We start from the raw sequence: 21,228 nt of genomic DNA, 5'->3' as shown, positions 1-21,228 counted from the left end.
TGTAAGGAGATAGAGGTGGTATTGGCAGTGATGGTTTTGCCTATGTGCCCTTCTCTAGAGTTGATGTTGAGTTACCTAAAGTATCTTCCCTTAGAGTTGATGTGAATTAAACACTGGTTTTACAAAGAGAACCCCAGAAAAGTAGCTGAGGCCATTGATAAAGAGCAGGTAGGTCATTGGCTGCCGTATTATCAGTGCTAAACTTTGCATTTTTTTCTTGCAGAAAATATATTTGATTTATTTGTTTAGGACTTGGGGGTTAGCTTTGATGTGTAATTAAAAGTCAGTTGATGGTTAACTAGAAAATGAGAAATAAGTGACTTGCTTGCTACCATTGTTTTTGAAGGGAGAAATTCAGAAAATATATTTACTGAGAAGTTAAAGGAAGACAGTATTCCTGCTCCTCGCTCTGTTGGCAGTATTAAAATCAACTTTACCCCTCGAGTATTCCCAACAGCTCTTCGTGAATCACAAGTAGCAGAAGAGGAGGAGGTAGATATACTTACTGTAGTTACAATTACCACAAATGAAAATACTTTATTTTTATTTCATCTACTGAAATTAGTACTGGTTCTGCGTTTCTTAAGTATTTATTACACTAAATAAATAATGTCATGAATATATTTTAGAATTTCCTTATGAGAAAATATATTTTGCAGATTTTTTTTGGCTCCAGAATAGTGATAAGAGAACACTGATTTAATATATGTACAGTAGGCCGGGCACAGTGGCTCACACCTGTAATCCCAGCACTTTGGGAGGTCAAGATGGGTGGATCACTTGAGGTCAGGAGTTCGAGACCAACCTGACTAACATGGGGAAACCCCATCTGTACTAAAAATACAAAAACTTAGCCAGACGTGGTGGTGTTGCATACCTGTAATTCCAGCCACTTGGGAGGCTGAGGCAGAAGAATTGCTTGAACCGGGGAGTCAGGGGTTGCCCTGAACTGAGATCTTGCCACTGCACCCCAGCTTGGGTGATAGAGTGAGACTTCATCACAAAACAATGAAAAACTTACATATATATATATATATGTATATATATATAGTACAGTATTATTTATTCCAAGAGATACACTACTGTACTTGCCATTTATTTTATCAAATACATCATTTTCTATAATGTTAATAGACATATAAACTCTGGATCAGTATGTGTTTGGAAAGAAGATATTTGGAAATTATTAATATATCATTACAACTAATTATTTCTAATAACAGGTATTTGTAATGTGACATTTTGGAATTAATATCTTCCATCCATGTATAAATTCCTAAGCCCTGGATTTCAAATGTTGTATATTTAGTTATATTAGCACTAAGAACTACATTGTTTTGGCTGGATGCGGTGGCTCATGCCTGTAATCCCAGCACTTGAGCCACCGCATCCGGCCAAGAACTGCATTTTTTAACTGAAAGTCTGAATTGACACATCTTTCAATTGAAAAATTGTAGATATAAGAAGATCCTTAAGACATAATGACAAGCCGGGCATGGTGGCTCACGCCTGTAATCCTAGCACTTTGGGAGGCCGAGGTGGGTGGATCACCTGAGGTCAGGAGTTTGAGACCAGCCTGGCCAACATGGTGAAACCCCATGGCTACTAAAAATACAAAAATTAGCCTGGTGTGGTGGCAGGCATCTGCCAACTACTCGGGAGGCTGAGGCAGTAGAATCACTTGAACCCAGGGGGTGGAAGTTGCAATGAGCCAAGATTGCACCATTTCACTCCAGCCTGGGTGAAAGAGCGAAACTCCGTCTCAAAAAAAAAAAAAGTCAATGACAATATAAATATTAATTTTTTTGTATCATTAAACAATGTATTTTCTGTATTTGTAACATTTCTATAATTATACAGTTAGAATTATTTTTAAATTGTGTTTATACACATACACACACACACCCCTTTTTATTTTTTTATAGTTGGGGTCTTGCTCTGCTGCCCAGACTGGAGTACAGTGGGGCAATCATGGCTCACTGTAGCCTTGAACTCTTGGGCTCAAGTGACCTTCTGTATATTTTTCAGTATAGAAAAATGAAAATACTGTAACGAAGAAAGGCAAAATAATAATCACATGGGCTGGGCATGGTGGCTCACGCCTGTAATACCAGCACTTTGGGAGGCCGAGGTGGGCAGATCACAAGGGCAAGAGTTCGAGACCAGCCTGGCCAATATGGTGAAACCCCATCTTTACTAAAAATACAAAAATTAGCCAGGCGTGCTGGCACATGCCTGTAATCCTAGCTATTCAGTAGACTGAGACAGGAGAATTGCTTGAATCCAGGAGGCGGAGGTTACGGTGAGCTGAGATCATGCCACTGCACTCCAGCCCTGGAGGACAGAGTGTGACTCCATCTCAGGAAAAAAAAAAATAATAATAATAATATCACATGAACTCCCAGAAAACAAGAAATTTGGCTAGAAACTTCTATCTATTATATTCCAACCAGCTAATGAGGTTTAAAAAAAGTTTAAGGCCGGTCATGGTGGCTCAAGCCTGTAAGCCCAGCACTTTGGGAGGCCAAGGCGGGTGGATCACAAGGTCAGGAGTTCAAGACCAGCCTGGCCAATATGGTGAAACCCCGTCTCTACTAAAAATACAAAAAATTAGCTGGGCGTGGTGGTGCATGCCTGTGGTCCCAGCTACTCAGGAGGCTGAGGCAGAAGAATCGCTTGCACCCGGGAGGTGGAGGGTACAGTGAACCGAGATCGTGCCACTGTACTCCAGCCTGGGCAACTGAGTGAGACTATGTCTCAAAAAAAAAAAAAAAAAAAAGTTTAACAATGTATAAATATTGCAAGATTAACATCACCATCGTCGGCCAGGTGGGGTGGCTCATGCCTGTAATCCCAGCACTTTGGGAGGCCGAGGTGGGTGGTCATGAGGTCACGTGTTCAATACCAGCCTGGCCAAAATAGTGAAACCTCGTCTCTACTAGAAATACAAACATTAGCTGGTCATGGTGGCACACGCCTGTAATCCCAGCTACTCGGGAGGCTAAGGCAGGAGAATCACTTGAACCTGGGAGGTGGAGGTTGCAGTGAGCCAAGATTGTGCCACTTGCACTCCAGCCTGGGTGACAGAGCAAGACAAAAAAAAAAAAAAAAAGTTACCATTATCAAATAGTATGTTAATCTGCTCTGGCTGCTATAAATAAAATACCATAGACTGGGTGGCTTAAACAATGAAGAGTCATTTCTCATAGTTCTGGAGGCTGGGAAATCTAAGATCAGGGTGCCAGCATGGTTCTTGGTAGGAGCCCTCATCAGAACCTGTAGACAACCACTTTCTCACTGGGTCCTCATAGTGGGTGAGGGAGCTCTGATCTCTTTCTCTTCTTATAAGGATAGTAAACTCATTCTGGAGGCTCTCCTCTCATGACCTAAACCTAATTACCTCTCAGAGGCCCCACTTCCAAATACTGATTCACATTGATGGTTAAGGCTTCAGTGTATCAATTTGGAGGAGAAGTGGGGAAGACACAAACATTCAGTGCATAACAAATAATATTTCCATCCACTGGAGGAAGATGGAAAATCTAAAAGGAAATGTTAATTTAAAAAAAAGACCTTTTTAGGCCGGGCGCGGTGGCTCAAGCCTGTAATCCCAGCACTTTGGGAGGCCGAGGCGGGCGGATCACGAGGTCAGGAGATCGAGACCATCCTGGCTAACACGGTGAAACCCCGTCTCTACTAAAAATACAAAAAAACTAGCCGGGCGTGGTGGCGGGCGCCTGTAGTCCCAGCTACTCGGAGGCTGAGGCAGGAGAATGGCCTGAACCTGGGAGGCGGAGCTTGCAGTGAGCCGAGAACGCGCCACTGCACTCCAGCCTGGGTGACACAGCGCGAGACTCCGTCTCAAAAAAAAAAAAAGACCTTTTTATTCTTCATAGGACTTCTTTCTCATTCTAGTGGCTACACAAACAAGCTGAGGCACGAAGAGCAATGAATGCTGACATTCCTGAACTTTGCGATTTAAAAGAAGAAGAAAAGAACCCCGAATGGTTGAAGGATAAAGGAAAGTAAGTTGTTTGAACTCTTATCATGAGCTTTATCATGTATGAAGACATTAGTAGTTATCACAGGACGAGTATGGTGGCTCATGCCTATAATCCCAGCCCTTTGGGAAGCCGAGGTGGGATGATCACTTGAAGCCAGAAGTTCGAGACCAGCCTGGGCAACAAAGTGAGATTTTGTCTCTACAAAAAAACAAACAAAATAAAACATTAGCCTGGCGTTATGGTGAGCACCTGTAGTCCCAGCTACTCGGAAGGCTGAGGCAGGAGGATCCCTTAAGCTCAGGAGTTCATGGCGGTAGTGAGCTATGATTGGCCAGTGCATTCCAGTCTGGGCAACAGAGTGAGACCCTGTCTTTGAACAAAAAAAGTAGTTATCACATTCTCTAGATATTTTGTCTGTTTGTGTGTTGTTGCAGAAAGATAATCCAAATAAGCAAATAAGGTAGACAGGGCCTCCATATTTAAAAAGTCAGATAACAAGACAATGAGGCTCTAATTTTATTTTTTTATTTAAATGTCATAAAAATGAAAAAAAATTACATCTTTTGGAATGCTTATTAAAATTCCTTTTAAATCCCTTTTACATTTGACATAAGTCCTTCCTGATGTCTCCCATAAAAACAGACTTTTTGCAAAGCTAGAGCTGTTTTGATTATTCTTATCCATTTATTTTATTTATTTTATTTTTTTTTTGAGATAGAGTCTCATTCTGTCACCCAAGCTGGAGTGTAGTGGTGCAATCTCAGCTCACTGCAACCTCTATCCCCCAGATTCAAGCAGTTCTTCTGCCTCAGCCTCCCAAGTCTATGGTTTTACTCTTGGATTACAGGCATCCACCACCACACCCAGCTAATATTTTTTGTATTTTTAGTAGAGACGGGGTTTCACCATGTTGGTCAAGCTGGTCTCGAACTCCTGACCTCTAGTGATTCATCCACCTCGATCTCCCAAAGTGCTGGGATTACAGGCATGAGCCCCGGTGTGGGACCTATTCAAATCCATTTTTAAAAGAGGACCATTTTACTGCCTTTCAGGTCAGTGGCTCAAACACAAAGAAGATTACCATATTATCCCAGAAATTATCTTATATCTGGGCAGTCATTTTATTCATTCATTTGTATATGGATTTTTTTTTTTTTTTTTTTTTTTTTGAGACCAAGTCTCGCTCTTGTCCCCCAGGCTGGAGTGTGATGGCATAATCTCGGCTCAATGCAACCTCCATCTCCCAGGTTCAAGCGATTCTCCTGCCTCAGCCTCCTGAGTAGCTGGGATTACAGGCGCCTGCCACCACGCCCAACTAATTTTTGTATTTTTAGTAGAGACGGGGTTTCACCATGTTGGCCAGGCAGGTCTCAAACTCCTGACCTCAGGTGATCCGCCTACCTCAGCCTCCCAAAGTGCTGGGATTACAGGCGTGAGCCACTGCACCCGGCCATGAATATTTTAACATACTGATCAAAAACAGTAAATTCTGGTATATTCTGAGTGGCAGTTTGTGTTCGTATTTTGAGGCAGCTACAGATATTATTTATTATATTTCATCATATACGCTTCTGTGTTTATTTTCCTATTGCTTCTATAACAAACTACCACAAAGTTTGTGGCTTAAAACAACACAAATTTATTATCTATAGTTCTGTAGTTCAGAAGTCCAAAATGAGTTTTACTGGGCTAAAATTAGGTATCAGTTGCATTCCTTTTGAAGGCTCTAGGAGAAAAGCTATTTTCTTAAATTTCCAGCTTCTAAGCTATTTGCATTCCTTGGATTGTGGCTCCCCAGCCACTGATTGCATTCTTCTGAGCTCTGCTTCCATGATCTCTTCTCGTTTCCTGACTCTCCCGCCTCCTTCTTTCTTTTTTAAGGCCTCTTGTGTTTATATAAATCCCACCTACATCATCCAGGGTACTCTCTCCATCGAACTCTTTAACTTAATCACATCTGCAAGGTCCTTTTTGCCACGTTAGGTAACATTCGTAGGTTCTGGGATTAGAATATGGACATCTTTTTTTGGGGGGCGGGGGGCATTATCTGTCTACCACAATATCTGTATTTTTCTTTTCTTTCTCCTTTTTCTTGGTCTTTTCTCTTGTCTGTTACAACACCAGGAATTGTTTTGTGGCATTTAGCTAGAGTTGGCAATTTTTCTGAAGGTTAGAAGCCTGGAACTGACAGGTTGGCTCTTCTAACTCCTAAGAGTAATACCATATATAATCTTTCCTCCTCTTTCTCTTCTTCCTTTCTTCCTTCCTATTCATTTATTCAGCCATTAAATAAGCAATTATTGATTGCTTGCTATTTGCCAGACTATAGGCACTGAACAACAGAAATCAGGAGGAGAGAGACATACACAAATACTTAAAACACTGTGTGGGAAGTACAATAACATGGATAAGAACAAGGTAATAGGGCCGGGCGTGGTGGCTCACGCCTGTAATCCCAGCACTTTGGGAGGCCAAGGCAGGCGGATCACCTGAGGTCAGGAGTTCGAGACCAGACTGAACAACAAGTAGAAACCCCGTCTCTACTGAAAGTACAAAATTAGCTGGGTGTGGTGGCGCATGCCTGTAATCCCAGCTACTCGGGAGGCTGAGGCAGGATAATTGATTGAACCTGGGAGGTTGAGGTTGCGGTGAGCTGAAATTGTGCCACTGCACTCCAGCCTGGGCAACACAGTGAGACTCCATCTGAAAATAAAAAGAAAATTTCTGGCCAGGCATGGTGGCTCATGCCTGTAATCCCAGCACTTTGAGAGGCCAAGGTGGGCGGATTACTTGAGGTCAGGATTTTGAGACCAGCGTGGCCAACATGGTGAAACCCCATCTCTACTAAAAATATAACAATTGGCCGGTCACAGTGGCTCACTCCTATGTAATCCTAGCACTTTGGGAGCCCAAGGTGGGTGAATCACCTGAGGTCAGGATTTTGAGACCAGCCTGGCCAACATGGCGCAACCACATCTCTACCAAAACTATAAAAATTAGCGGGGCGTGGTGGCAGGTGCCTGTATTCCCAGCTAATCAGGAGGCTGAGGCAGGAGAATTGCCTCAACCCGGGTGGCAGAGGTTGCGGTGAGCTGAGATCGTGCCATTGCACTCCAGCCTGGGCAACAAGAGCGAAACTCCGTCTCAAAAAAAAAAAAAAAAATTAGCTGGGTGTGGTGGTGGGCGCCCATAATCCCACCTACTCAGAGGCGGAGGCAGGAGAATCGCTTGAACCCAGGAGGTGGAGGTTGCAGTGTGCCGAGACTGAGCCACTGCACTCCAGCCTGGGCGACAGAGCAAGACTCCATCAAAAAAAAAAAAAGAGTAAGGAAAAGAATTGGGCCCTTTCCTAACACCATGTACAAAAAGAACTCAAAATCAAAGACCTAAATGTAAGGACTAAACTATAAAACTCTTAGAAGAGAACACAGGGTGCTTCCTTACATTGGATTTGGTAACGTTTCCTGGATATGACACCAAAACCATAGGCAACAAAAGAAAAAATGGTTAAGTTGGACCACATCAAAATTAAACACTTTTGTGCATTGAAGACACTATAAATAGAGTAAAAAGGCAACCCACAGAATAGAGAAAATATTTGCAGATCCAGAATATATATGAACTACTACTCAACAACAAAACAAATAACCTAATTTAAAAATGGGCAAAGAGGCCAGGTGAAGTGGCTCACGCCTGTAATCCCAGCTTTTTGGCAGGCCAAGGTGGGTGGATCACCTGAGGCCAGGAGTTCGAGACCAGGTTGGCCATCATGGTGAAACCCTGTCTCTACTAAAAATACAAAAACTAGTCGGGAGTGGTGGCTCACACCTGTAATCCCAGCTAATCTGAGTCTCAGAGGCGTGAGAATCACTTAAACCTGGGAGGTAGAGGTTGCAGTGAGCTGAGATGGCACCACTGAACTCCAGCCTGGGCAACGGAGAGAGACTCTGCTCAAAAAAATAATAATAATTTTTAAAAATAATAATAATGGGCTGGGTGCAGCACACCAACATGGCACAAGTATACATATGTAACAAACCTGCACGTTATGCACATGTACCCTACAACTTAAAGTATAATAATAATAAATAAATTAAATAATAATAATAATAATAATAATGGGCAAAGAACTTAAACAGGTTTTTCTCCAAAGAAGAGAGACAAATGGCTAGTAAATATGAAAAGATGTTTAACATCACTAACCATTTGGGAAAGGTCTATCAAAACCACTATGAAATGCCACTTCACACCCATTAGGACGGCTACTCAGAAAAAAAAAAAAACCCAGAAAATAACAAGTGTTAGTGAGGATGCGGAGAAATTAGAATCCTGTGCACTGTTGGTAGAGGTATAGAATGATTCAGCTGCTATGGGAAACAGTATTGTGGTACCTCAAAAAAATAAAAATAGGGCCGGGCGCAATGGCTTACGCCTGTAATCCCAGCACTTTTGGGAGGCCGAGGCATGTGCATCGCCTGAGGTCAGGAGTTCAAGATCAGCCTGACCAACATGAAGAAACCCTGTCTCTACTAAAAATACAAAATTAGCCAGGCATGGTGGTGCATGCCTGTAATCCCAGCTACTTGGGAGGCTGAGGCAGGAGAATCGCTTTAACCCGGGAGGCGGAGGTTGCTGTGAGCCAAGATCGTGCCATTATATTCTAGCCTGGGCAACAAGAGCTAAATTCCGTCTAAAAAAATAAATAAATAAATAAAAAATAATAGTAAAAATAGATTTTTTTTTTCCTTTTTCTGAGATAAGGTCTGGCTCTATAGCCCAGGCTGGAGTGTAGTGGTGTGAACTTGGCTCACTGCAACCTCTACCCTTCAGGTTCAAGCCATCCTCCCACCTAAGCCTCCCAAGTAGCTGGGACCACAGGCACAAGCCACTGTGCCCAGCTAATTTTTATATTTTTTGTAGAGCCAGGGTTTTGCCATGTTGCCTAGGAGGGTCTCAAACTCATAAGCCCACGCCATCTGCTCACCTTGGCCTCACAAAGTTCTGGGATTATAAGCGTGAGCCACCATGCCTGGCCTAAAATAGAATTAGTATATGATCCAGTAATTCCACTTCTTGGTGTATACCCAAAAGAATTAAAAGCAGGAACACAAACAGATATTTATACAACCATGTTCATAACAATAACATTCACAATATCAAAACATATAAGCAACCCAAGTGTCCATTGAGGGATAAATGGATAAATAAAATGTGTTATATCCATAACAATGCAGTGTTATTTCAGCTTTGAAAAGAGAGAAAGTCCTGTGACATGCTACAACATGGATGAACCTTGAAGACATTATGCTAAGTGAAATAGGCCAGTCACAAAAGGACAAACATATGATTTCACTTTTGTGAGATACTTAGAGTGGTCAAACTCATAGAGACAGAAAGTCAAATGGTGGTTGTGAATGACTAGAGAGGATGGGGAATGGAGGGTTATTCTCTAACTCCTGGGTATGGAGTCTCAATTTGAAAAGATGAAAAAGTTCTGAATATGGATGGTGATGATCGTTGCACAATGTAAATGTAGTTAATGCCACTGAATTTTACATTTAAGAATGGTTAAAATGGTGAATTTTGTTATATATATTTTACCACAGTTTAAAAAATAAGGTTCGGTGTAGACACTGTAGATTACCTAGCCAACATTTATTCTCTCCCTTCATCCTTATTAGATGAGCTCGTATTTTGTTGAGGTGTGCAGCCCTTGCCCATGTGACTTAGGACAGTGACCCTATTCCAAGTCCAGGGATAAATTCTCATTGACTTCAACAGATTATTATTGCTTTAGTTGCATTCCTGCTTTTAAAAAGAAAAAAGATATAGATACAAAAATACTTATTATAATGTTCTTTATAAAAGCAAAAGTAGGCCAGGCGCGGTGGCTCAAGCCTGTAATCCCAGCACTTTGGGAGGCCGAGACGGGCGGATCACAAGGTCAGGAGATCGAGACCATCCTGGCGAACCCGGTGAAACCCCGTCTCTACTAAAAAATACAAAAAACTAGCCGGGCGAGGTGGCGGGCGCCTGTAGTCCCAGCTACTCGGGAGGCTGAGGCAGGAGAATGGCGTGAACCCGGGAGGCGGAGCTTGCAGTGAGCTGAGATCCGGCCACTGCACTCCAGCCTGGGTGACAGAGCGAGACTCCGTCTCAAAAAAAAAAAAAAAAAAAAAAAAAGCAAAAGTATTGGAAAACAAGACCCCCTAAATGTACCTAAGTAGGAGGAAATTGGTTTCAGAAATCCTAGCACTTATGAGAGAATACTGTAAGAATAATCCATGTATTATGTATACTCTGTAAAAATGTATTTATCTATTTTTTAACATGGAAAGATGGACATGTTTTTGAATTTTTAAAACCATTCTAAACAGCAGTGAGGAGTTTAGTGAGGAGTTTAGTGAGGAGTCAAATTGGGGAGGTAGGGGTAGGAGGAGAGAGAGAGAGAGATGGCGGCAGGGCAGGGGGCAGGCAGGGAGGGAGGCAAGGATAAAGGAAAAGAGAGTTTGAGGGAGACAAAGACTGGTTTTTATTTGTGTTTTTGTTTTAAGGGTATGTACTTTTGGTCAATGAGAGGTGAAAGGAAGTAAACTGGGAGTTTTCTGGAAAAGATTTTCTTTCTCTTAGGGAACATATATCAGAAAATACTGTTACCTTTTCTTCCAATGAGTATTATGCCTGTATGTGGCACCTTGGGCTATTATGTCCATGAGGAAAATCAGCCTGATTGTGGTTCCTGCTGAGTGCAGTAGAATGGACAGATGGAAGGAGCCTGCGGCCTTGATAACACCTTTGAGCTGCTGATTGGGCTTGGAGCTTCTTTCCTCTGGACTTTTTATTTATTTATTTTATTTATTTATTTATTTTTTTGAGGCCGAGTCTCGCTCTGTCACCCAGGCTGGAGTGCAGTGGCCGGATCTCAGCTCGCTGCAAGCTCCGCTTCTCGGGTTCCCGCCATTCTCCTGCCTCAGCCTCCCAAGTAGCTGGGACTACAGGCGCCCGCCACCTCGCCCGGCTAGTTTTTTGTATTTTTTAGTAGAGACGGGGTTTCATTGTGTTAGCCAGGATGGTCTCGATCTCCTGACCTCGTGATCCACCCATCTCGGCCTCCCAAAGTGCTGGGATTACAGGCTTGAGCCACCGCGCCCGGCCTCCTCTGGACTTTTTATTTTTGTTTTTTTAATCTTCTTTATAAGGGCCTTAATCCCATGGACTTCAAAAATGTGAGATAATTTATTTCCTTACTTGTTTAAGCCCACTTGAGTTGTGGTTCTGTTACTTGCAATCAGAAACGTCGCTGATATGAGGCATTTCAGAAATGTAAACTACCCATAGAATTAGCTCTTCTAGTTTGTACAAGTTATTTTCAGCTTGAGTTTAGCTCAAGTTAGATGTGACAATGGTGTAATCTTACCTTTTATTCAGTTTACTGGCTGCTTTTGTAGGTTTACTTTTGACATGTTTAATATTCTAGAGCAGCAAAGTATGCAGTATAACGGAATGAACATGAATACAAAGTTATATTTATATGACATTTTTTATTTTCAGCAAAGTATTTTCCATTTTCCTGTTGATGTACTTTTTCAAATTTTTGTAAGTGGAAATTATACATAAAAAAGAGGCCGGGTGCGGCGGCTCACGCCTGTAATCCCAGCACTTTGGGAGGCCGAGGCAGGCAGATCACCTGAGGTCAGGAGTTCAAGACCAGTCTGACCAAGATGGAGAAACCCTATCTCTACTAAAAATACAAAATTAGCCAGGTGTGGCGGTGCATGCCTGTAATCCCAGCTACTCAGGAGACTGAGGCAAGAGAATCGTTTGAACCCGGGAGGTGGAGATTGCAGCGAGCCAAGATTGTACCATTGCACTCCAGCCTAGGCAACAAGAGTGAAACTCTGTCTCAAAAAACAAACAAAAAACAAAGAAACTTTGCATTTTGAAGAGATCCTTTAACTGTGTACATCTCTTTATTTGAAGAAAATTTTGGAACATTTGAACTGAAAGAGTATATCCATTGCAAGTACCCGAAAAACCCAATTCAAATTGGCTTTATATTGAAAGGAATTTATTGTCTTATATAACTAAACAGCTAAAGGTGTTTTTTATTTCAAGTAAAGGTTGATCTAGCAGCTTAACTGTATCATGAAGGGCTGTTTCTTTCTGCCTTTTTATTCCTTTCATATTTCCATAATATCAGCTTTATTCTAATGCCAGCTCATCCCATAGTGTTAAAAATGGTCAGCAACAATGTGGGATATGTGGCTTCTTCGTTTATATCCAGCAGGGGGAGAAGTATGCCCAACTTTTCCTTCTCCAACTCTGAAACCATCCCACAGGCTTCAGTCTCAATAGAACAATATAGGTCACACAAGCCCATCCCTGAGTCAATTACTGTAGCAAAAATAATGAAAATATGCCTACTGGCTTAAATTACTAATGTCTACCCTTGGAAGTGGGAGTGCGGTCCATTCCATTCAAATGACAGGCTGGTATATGTGAAAAGAGATGGATTCAGTGCAGCCAACAATGTTTACCCTAAAGAGAATGCAAAAAGAGGTAAGCCATCCTCTTTGTCAAATACAATTAGATATTATTTCTGTGTTTCTCTTTCAATGTTAAATTGTTTTTCTTCTCTGTTTTTGTCTCATTAGCAAATTGTTTGCAACAGAAAACTATTTGGCAGCTATCAATGCATATAATTTAGCCATAAGACTAAATAATAAAATGCCACTCTTGTATTTGAACCGGGCTGCTTGCCACCTAAAACTGAAAAACTTACACAAGGCTATTGAAGATTCCTCTAAGGTATGGATATCTATCTATGATATATGGTGCTTTAAATATATCCTTCTATTAATTGGTTTAAATGATTATCTTTTTCTGTTCAATTGAAATAATTGAAATGCAAAGATTTTAAAAATTGTCTTTCTTATTGAATCTTTTGTTTTTTAAACTGATTTTTTACTAATGGACAAGGATCTGGTGTTTTTTTGTGACTTCTATGAATAGTTAGTTAGATTAAAAATCAGCTGTTACTGGCCAGGCCTGGTGGCTCACACCTATAATCCCAGCACTTTGGGAGGCCAAGGTGGGTGGATCATGAGGTCAGGAGATTGAGACCATCCTGGCCAACATGGTGAAACCCCATTTCTACTAAAATACAAAAAATTAGCTGGGTGTGGTGGTGTGTGCCTGTCGTCCCAGCTACTCGGGAGGCTGAGGCAGGGGAGTCGCTTGAACCCGGGAGGTGGAGATTGCAGTGAGCTGAGATTGTGCCACTGCACTCTAGCCTGGAGAGAGAGACTCCATCAAAAAAAACAAAAAACAAACAAACAAAAAAACTCCAGGGTTACTGTATTGCCCTTCAAGTTCACAAGGATATTAGTAAATGTGTTTTTTGTTTTTTAGACCGGGTCTTGCTCTGTCACCCAGGCTGGAGTGCAGTAGTAAGATGACAACTCACTGCTGCAGCCTTGACCTCCTAATCTCAAGCGATCCTCCCATCTCAGCTTCCCAAGTAGCTGGGATTATAGGCATACAACCACCACACCCAGCTATTTTTTTTTTTTTTTAATAGAGACGAGGTCTCCCTATGTTGCTCAGGTTGGTCTTGAACTCCTGGGTTCAAGGGCTGCTACAACCTTGGCCTCCCAAAGTGCTGGAATTACAGGCGTGAGCCATTGTACCCAGCCGGAAATTAGTAAATGGTGGTCAGTTGTGTTTACCCCTTTCCTTTCCCCTTTCCTTCTCCTTCCTTCCTTCCTTCCTTCCTTCCTTCCTTCCTTCCTTCCTTCCTTCCTTCCTTCCTTCCTTCCTCCCTCCCTCCCTTCCTCCCTCCTTCCTTCCTCCCTCTCTCCCTCCTTCCTTCCTCCCTTCCTCCCTCCATGCCTTCCTCCTTCCCTCCCTTTCTTTCCTTTTTGTTTCTTTCTTCATCTCTCCTTCTTTCCTTCCTCCCTTCCTTCCCTCCCTCCCTCTCTCCCTCTCTCCTTCCCTCTCTTTTCTTTCTTCCTCCTCCTTTTTTTTTTTTTTTTTTTTTTTGAGATAGAATCTGGCTCTGTCACCCAGGCTGGAGTACAGAGGTGTGATCACCGATCACTGCAGTCTCGACCTTCCAATCTCAAGTGATCCTCCCACCACAGCCTCCCAAGTAGCTGGGACTACAGGCATACATCACCACACATAGCTAATTTTTGTATTTTTTGTAGAGATGGGGTTTGGCCATGTTGCCCAGGCTGTTCTCCAACTCCTGGGCTCAAGCAGTCCTCCTGCGTCACCTTTGCAAGGTGCTAGGATTAAAGGTGTGAGCCACCTCACCTGGCCCACCCTTTTTCTTATTAAAGTTTTGCAGACTCGGCCGGGCACGGTGGCTTACGCCTGTAATCTCAGCACTTTGGGAGACCGAGGCAAGCAGATCACCAGAGGTCAAGACCAGCCTGCCCAACATGGTGAAACCCCGTCTCTACTAAAAACACAAAATTTAGCCAGGTGTGGGGATGGGTCTGTAGTCCCAGGCTATAGGAGAGGTTGAGGCAGGAGAATCACTTCAACCCAGGAGGCAGAGGTTGCAGTGAGCTGAGATCATGCCATTGCACTCCAGCCTAGGTGACAGAGTGAGACTCTATCTCAAAAAAAAAAAAATTTTTTTTGCAGACTCAGTGCATGGTAGAAGGAAGAACACTTGGTTTTCCCTTGTTATTTCTACCACGTGTGCAGTAAAAGGATATCCCTTTGTTAAAAAAATTTTAAGGTTTTTTTTTTTGAGACGATGTCTCTCTCTGTCGCCCAGGCTGTAGTACATTGGCATGACATCTGCTCACTGCAACCTCTTCCTCCCAGGTTCAAGAGATTCTCCTGCCTCAGCCTCCCAAGTAGGTAGGATTATAGCTGCACACCACCACACCTGGCTAATTTTTGTATTTTGTTTTGTTTCGGTTTTTTTTTTTTTTTTTTTTTTGAGACGGAGTTTTGCTCTTGTTGCCCAAGCTGCAGTGCAATCGTGATCTCAGCTCACAACAACCTCTGCCTCCTGGGTTCAAGCAATTCTCCTGCCTCAGCCTCCTGAGTAGCTGGGATTACAGGCATGTGTCTCCATGCCGGGCTAATACTGTATTTTTAGTAGAGATGGGTTTCTCCATGTTGGTGAGGCTGGTCTCAAACTCCCGACCTCAGGTGATCTGCCCGCCTCGGCCTCCCAAAGTGCTGGGATTACAGGCTTGAGCCACCATGCCTGGCCTAATTTTTGTATTTTTAGTAGAGACAGGGTTTCACCATGCTGGCTAGGCTGGTCTCAAACTCCTGACTTCAGGTAATCCACTCACTTCAGCCTCCCAAAGTGCTGGGATTACAGGCATGAGCCACCACACCCAGCAAAATTTTTTTAAGTTTTTAATTTTTTAAGAGATAGCCTGTTGCCCAGGCGAGAGTGCAGTGGCTCACTGCAACCTCAGGCTCCTGGGCTCAAGTAATCATTCTGCCTTGGCTTCCCAAAGTGCTGGGATTACAGGTGTGAGTCACCATGCCCAGCCCAGATATCACTACAGTCATTTTCTCATTTACAGGGTAACTTAGTATATTCTACTTTCCATTACTAGTATTTCATGTGAATGTCTTGAACTTCTACAGCTTTTTCTTTTTTCCATGTCAAGATAACTTGTTTTAAGGGAATATCATGTGCAAAATCTCTTAGGTAGCTTCTTGAGATTGAGGATATGGAGGACACAACCAATATCCTCACACTTTGATATCATACTACTTTTATGATCCAGTTTTTCTTTGACTCTCAAAATGCAAACAAATATTTATTGAATGAATGAATAAGCTGAGTACAATCCGAATACAAAAGCCCACAAATCCTTTTTAATAATTCCTCCTAGTAAAAATAAAGCTGTGGAGATGTGAAATGATAAGCCTGACAATAACCTTGGAGGGGTATGAATCCCATACAGGAGCAACTGAAAAATTCCTTAAGTAGTTCAACATATCTCTTCTGGAAGACCTGATAATAATTATTTCTTTTATATATATATATTTGTGTGTGTGTGTATGTGTGTGTGTGTGTATATATATATATTTGGTAAATTCCTGTAGCAGCTAAGCTAAAAATTTAGGTGAGGACTGGAGGCCTTTTTTTTTTTTGAGATGGAGTCTTACTTTTGTTGCCTGGGCTGGAGTGCAGTGGTCACGATCTCAGCTCACTGAAACCTCCGCCTCCTGGGTTCAAGCAATTCTCCCGCCTCAACCTCCCAAGTAGCTAGGACTACAGGTGCGCACCACCACACCCAGATAATTTTTGTATTTTTTTTAAGTGGAGACAGAGTTTGGCCATGTTGGCCAGGCTGGTCTCAAAATCCTAACCTCAGGTGATCCACCCACCTCGGCCTCACAAAGTGTTGGGATTACAGGTGTGAGCCACCATGCCCAGCCTTTTGCTTGTTTAAATTAAGAAATTATAACTTTCATATAATAATTATATATATTTTGTAAGGCACTGGAGTTACTGATGCCACCTGTTACAGACAATGCTAATGCAAGAATGAAGGCACATGTACGACGTGGAACAGCATTCTGTCAACTAGAATTGTATGTAGAAGGTAAGGAATTGATAGAAATGGTGTAAAAGTCCAAAATTATACTCTGAAAAAAATGTCATTGGAATTATTTAAGATCATGACTTTGAAGGACTCCATTTTTAAATATTTTTAGCATTTAATTTATTCTTAGTAATGTCTGCAGCATATCTGACAATACATTATTTCTGAATTATATTTTAAAAATTCATTGTAGAAGGGAATTAAAATAAGTGTGAACAACAAGTTTCAGTCTAGAAAAATGCTATATTGACTGGGTGCAGTGGCTCACGCCTGTAATCCCATCACTTTGGGAGGCAGAGGCGGGCGGATTACCTGAGGTCAGGAGTTTGAGAACAGCCTGACCAACATGGAGAAACCCTCTACTAAAAATACAAAATTAGCTGGGCGTAGTGGCTCATGCCTATAATCCCAGCTACTTGGGAGGCTGAGGCAGGAGAATCGCTTGAACCCGGGAGGCGGAGGTTGTGGTGAGCTGAAATTGCGCCATTGCCCTCCAGCCTGGGCAATAACAGCGAAACTCCTTCTCAAAAAAAAAAAAAAAAAGGCTGCTGGGCGCGGTGGCTCAAGCCTGTAATTCCAGCACTTTGGGAGGCTGAGATGGGCGAATCACGAGGTCAGGAGATCGAGACCATCCTGGCTAACACGGTGAAACCCGGTCTCTACTAAAAAATACAAAAAACTAGCCGGGCGAGGTGGCGGGCATCTGTAGTCCCAGCTACTCAGGAGGCTGAGGCAGGAGAATGGCGTAAACCCGGGAGGCGGAGCTTGCAGTGAGCTGAGATCCGGCCACTGCACTCCAGCCTGGGCAAGACTCCGTCTCAAAAAAAATAAAAAGTAAAATACAATAAAAAGACTATGTTACCAGACAACACTTCATAGAAACATATGTGATAAATGTTGGGTGTGGTGCTTCACCCCTGTAATGAAGGGTGGCTTGAGGCCAGGAGTTTGAGACCAGCCTGGGCAATATAGTGAGACCTTGTCTCTTACAAAAAAAAAAAAAAAAATACATGATAGGCCAGGCGGGGTGGCTCATGCCTGTGATCTCAGCACTTTGAGAGGCTGAAGCAGGTGAATCACAAGGTCAGGAGATCGAGACCATCCTGGCTAACATGGTGAAACCCCGTCTCTACTAAAAATAAAAAAACAAAATTAGCCAGGCATGGTGGCAGGTGCCTGTAGTCCCAGCTACTCAGGAGGCTGAGGCGGGAGAATGGAGCGAACCCGGGAGGCAGAGCTTGCAGTGAGGCAAGATCGTGCCACTGCACTCCAGCCTGGGTGACAGAGCAAGACTCCGTCTCAAAACCAACCAACCAACCAAACAAACAAAAAACATGATAAAATATATAAATGATTTGAGATATCATGGATATTTATCTCAAAGAGCTTCCTTGGTCATACCCTGTATGTATGTATGTATTTGTGTGTCTGTATGTATGTATACACACACACCTAAGCTCAGAAATAACGATCTACCATAGTGCATGCATATTGCTTATATTTGTTAGATTGTATTAAGGTCTATAATTTAGCTCCATGTATACAGAAAACATACCATTTATTTTATTTTATTTCAAATAGATTTAGGTGGCCAGGTGTGGTAGCTCACACCTGTAATCCCAGAACTTTGGGAGACTAACATAGTGAAACCCCATCTCTACCAAAAATACAAAATTAGCTGGGTGTGGTGGCACATGCCTGTAATCCCAGCTACTTGGGAGGCTGAGGCAGGGGAATCACCTGAACCTGGGAGGCAGAGGTTGCAGTGAGCCGAGATTGTGCCATTGCATTCCAGCCTGGGCAACAGGAGTGAAACTCCGTCTCAAAAGCAAAAACAAAAAACAAAAAACCCCCGAAAACTATATATATATAGTTGCAGTTATTTGCAGTTACTCATGCTGTACCAAAGGCAAAATTTTGTAGTAGCCAAAGTTTATCTTCAAGGCTTCTCCTCCCATACCTCCCTAAGGAGAAGCCTGTTCAGCTTCCATTCACTCAAGGCCTAAAGGCCACCTCTTGATGATGTCTTGCCAGGGCTCCAGGCTATACATTTTTATTATTCTGTTTTCATTTTTAAAGTTGGTTCTGCTATTTGTAGGAGATTTTTTTCTAACCAAGGCATCCACATTGGGTTTATATGCCCCAACCTTTTTTAAATGTCTTATTCAATTTCAGGAGGATAAAGATGACCAAGACAGGAATGAGAAGTTCTTCAGAAATTATGGTATCGTTGGCCGGGCGCGGTGGCTCAAGCCTGTAATCCCAGCTTTTTGGGAGGCCGAGACGGGCGGATCACAAGGTCAGGAGATCGAGACCATCCTGGCTAACCCGGTGAAACCCCGTCTCTACTAAAAAATACAAAAAACTAGCTGGGCAAGGTGGCGGGCGCCTGTAGTCCCAGCTACTCGGGAGGCTGAGGCAGGAGAATGGCGTGAGCCCGGGAGGCGGAGCTTGCAGTGAGCTGAGGTCCGGCCACTTTACTCCAGCCTGGGCGACAGAGCAAGACTCCGTCTCAAAAAAAAAAAAAAAAAAAAGAAATTATGGTATCGTAGATTGTTTTGAGCTACAAAGACCCCTTCTTTTAAAGATAAGAAAGTTGAGGCTTGGAGAAGTTCAGTGAATTGCCTGAGCTGGCATAACAAATCAATAGCATTTTAGGAACTAGAACTCAAGTTTCCTTATTCTGAAATAAATATTTTTTTTCCATTGCGTTTTTGGGTGAAGATTGAGATCCAGTTACATATTTTTAACAAGCAGTAGACAATGCTTTCATTTTTAACCATTTTTTTCTCAAATGAATTCTGTACATACAGTAGCTACAGAAAGCAGCTTATACTACCGGCCGGGCGCAGTGGCTCACACCTGTAATCCTAGCACTTTGGGAGGCTGAAGCAGGCGGATTGCCTGAGTTCAGGAGTTTGAGAACAGCCTGGGCAACAGCCGTCTCCACTAAAATACAAAAAACTAGCTGGCGAGGTGGCGGGCCCCTGTAGTCCCAGCTACTCGGGAGGCTGAGGCAGGAGAATGGCATTAACCCGGGAGGCGGAGCTTGCAGTGAGCCGAGATCGTGGCACTGCACTCCAGCCTGGGAGACAGAGTGAGACAGTCTCCAAAAAAAAAAAAAAAAAGAAAAGAAAAGACAGCTTATACTATGTTCTAGTCAATGAATAAAGTATGGTTTCAGTCTACAAAAAATATTTATTTATTTATTTATTTATTTTGAGACGGAGTCTCGTTCTGTAGCCCAGGCTGGAGTACAGTGTCGCCATCTTGGCTCACGGCAACCTCCACCTCCTGGGTTCAAGCAATTCTCCTGCCTCCGCCTCTCATTTATGTCATAATGAGTCTAAGTTGTTAGTTTATTTGTGCATGAATTTAAAATAACTGTTGCTTACAGAACATTGAATAAAATAATTCCCTAAATCACTGAAAAATTTCTGCAATCTTATAGAGATACTACTATGTGTGTAAAGATGGGAATCCAATTTAAAACTTGGTACTTGTCCTGAACCATGCTACTAGTGGCTATTTTTACTTTAAACAACTATCATCTAGATAAAAGAAGTACTAATAAAATATTTATTGTATTAATCATCATTGCTATATAAACACAGGCCTACAGGATTATGAAGCGGCACTTAAGATTGATCCATCCAACAAAATTGTACAAATTGATGCTGAGAAGATTCGGAATGTAATTCAAGGAACAGAACTAAAATCTTAATGACTATTAGAAGTAACTAAGTATTGTTATAAGTTTTTTAAAAAGACCTGGAGGCATTAGAAATCTTTGTACATATTATGGCCAATTGTACAGGATTGCTTTCTGTTTAGTACTCTAGTTCTGTAGAGGGCAAAATATTATAAATCTATAGAAAATAAAGTGACTTGAACCATTTTTGAATAAATCTAAATAAGAACCTATTTTGATTCCTTATTTCTTCATATTAATACATACGTATACATTTTTGTGTTACTGAATTAAGCTTGCCCTTGTAACAAAATATATTTTGGTATAGTTACCAGGACACTTACTGATTAATTTTTAACAAGGTAGAATTTTAAAATAAAAGATTGTTTATAAATAACTTTTGTTTGTATTAATATATGATTTAATTGACTGAATGGTTGACTTTGGTATAATAAATGTTGACAGGTTTTCCGTTAGTTTCCAAATGCACAGAACCTTATTTTTTGTTTAATACGTGTCTAATGCTCGTTGTTCAAGATTAGACTAGTTCAGCCTAGTATAAAATAATTGTTTAGAAAACTTATCTTCAACTTCAGTTATAGGCTGTGCAACTGAAAACCGATCATATTTCATAACATTATCTGGTGAAGATAAATTTTTGAGCGAAATCATTCTCTAGTACTTCCAAGTAGACAAGGGGGAAAAAAAGACAGCAAAGTGTAAGATATTAATCTGGAATATTATGGTATTGATATTGGATTGCACCACCATTTGTGTTGTATCACTGGGATTATGCAGGTGTTAAGCACAATAGCACAGCTTCCCTTTTGTATGTAGTTATTGTAATTCTCTAATTAAATTTTAAAGGTTTTTTTTGTTTTGTTTTGTTTTGTTTTGTTTTTGAGATGGAGCCTCCCTCTGTTGCCCAGGCTGGAGTGCA

At 41.9% G+C, this 21,228-nt stretch overlaps 1 protein-coding gene across 1 annotated transcript; it reads left to right on the top strand.

Annotated features, from left to right (window-relative positions):
* Positions 1-247: 247 nt before the first annotated feature.
* LOC116273522 (dynein assembly factor 4, axonemal-like) lies at positions 248-20,521 on the top strand. Its single transcript, XM_031662629.1, has 5 exons — positions 248-492; positions 3,916-4,025; positions 12,659-12,812; positions 16,492-16,597; positions 20,212-20,521. Exons 2-5 carry the CDS (start codon positions 3,949-3,951, stop codon positions 20,319-20,321), a joined length of 447 nt encoding a protein of 148 aa, XP_031518489.1. The 5' UTR covers positions 248-492; positions 3,916-3,948; the 3' UTR covers positions 20,322-20,521.
* Positions 20,522-21,228: the final 707 nt, after the last annotated feature.

This window comes from Papio anubis, unplaced genomic scaffold, assembly GCF_008728515.1.
Source record: "Papio anubis isolate 15944 unplaced genomic scaffold, Panubis1.0 scaffold81, whole genome shotgun sequence".
In the NCBI taxonomy this organism is placed as follows: domain Eukaryota; kingdom Metazoa; phylum Chordata; class Mammalia; order Primates; family Cercopithecidae; genus Papio; species Papio anubis.
Note: the sequence above shows the minus strand (reverse complement) of the source record. Positions and strands in the feature narration are given on the sequence as shown.

Coding starts and splice junctions, on each gene's coding strand:
- LOC116273522 (XM_031662629.1), top strand. CDS start 3,949: ATGAATGCTGACATTCCTGAACTTTGCGATTTAAAAGAAGAAGAAAAG. Junction 4,026..12,658: donor TGGTTGAAGGATAAAGGAAA/GTAAGTTGTTTG, acceptor TTGTCTCATTAG/CAAATTGTTTGCAACAGAAA. Junction 12,813..16,491: donor CTATTGAAGATTCCTCTAAG/GTATGGATATCT, acceptor ATATTTTGTAAG/GCACTGGAGTTACTGATGCC.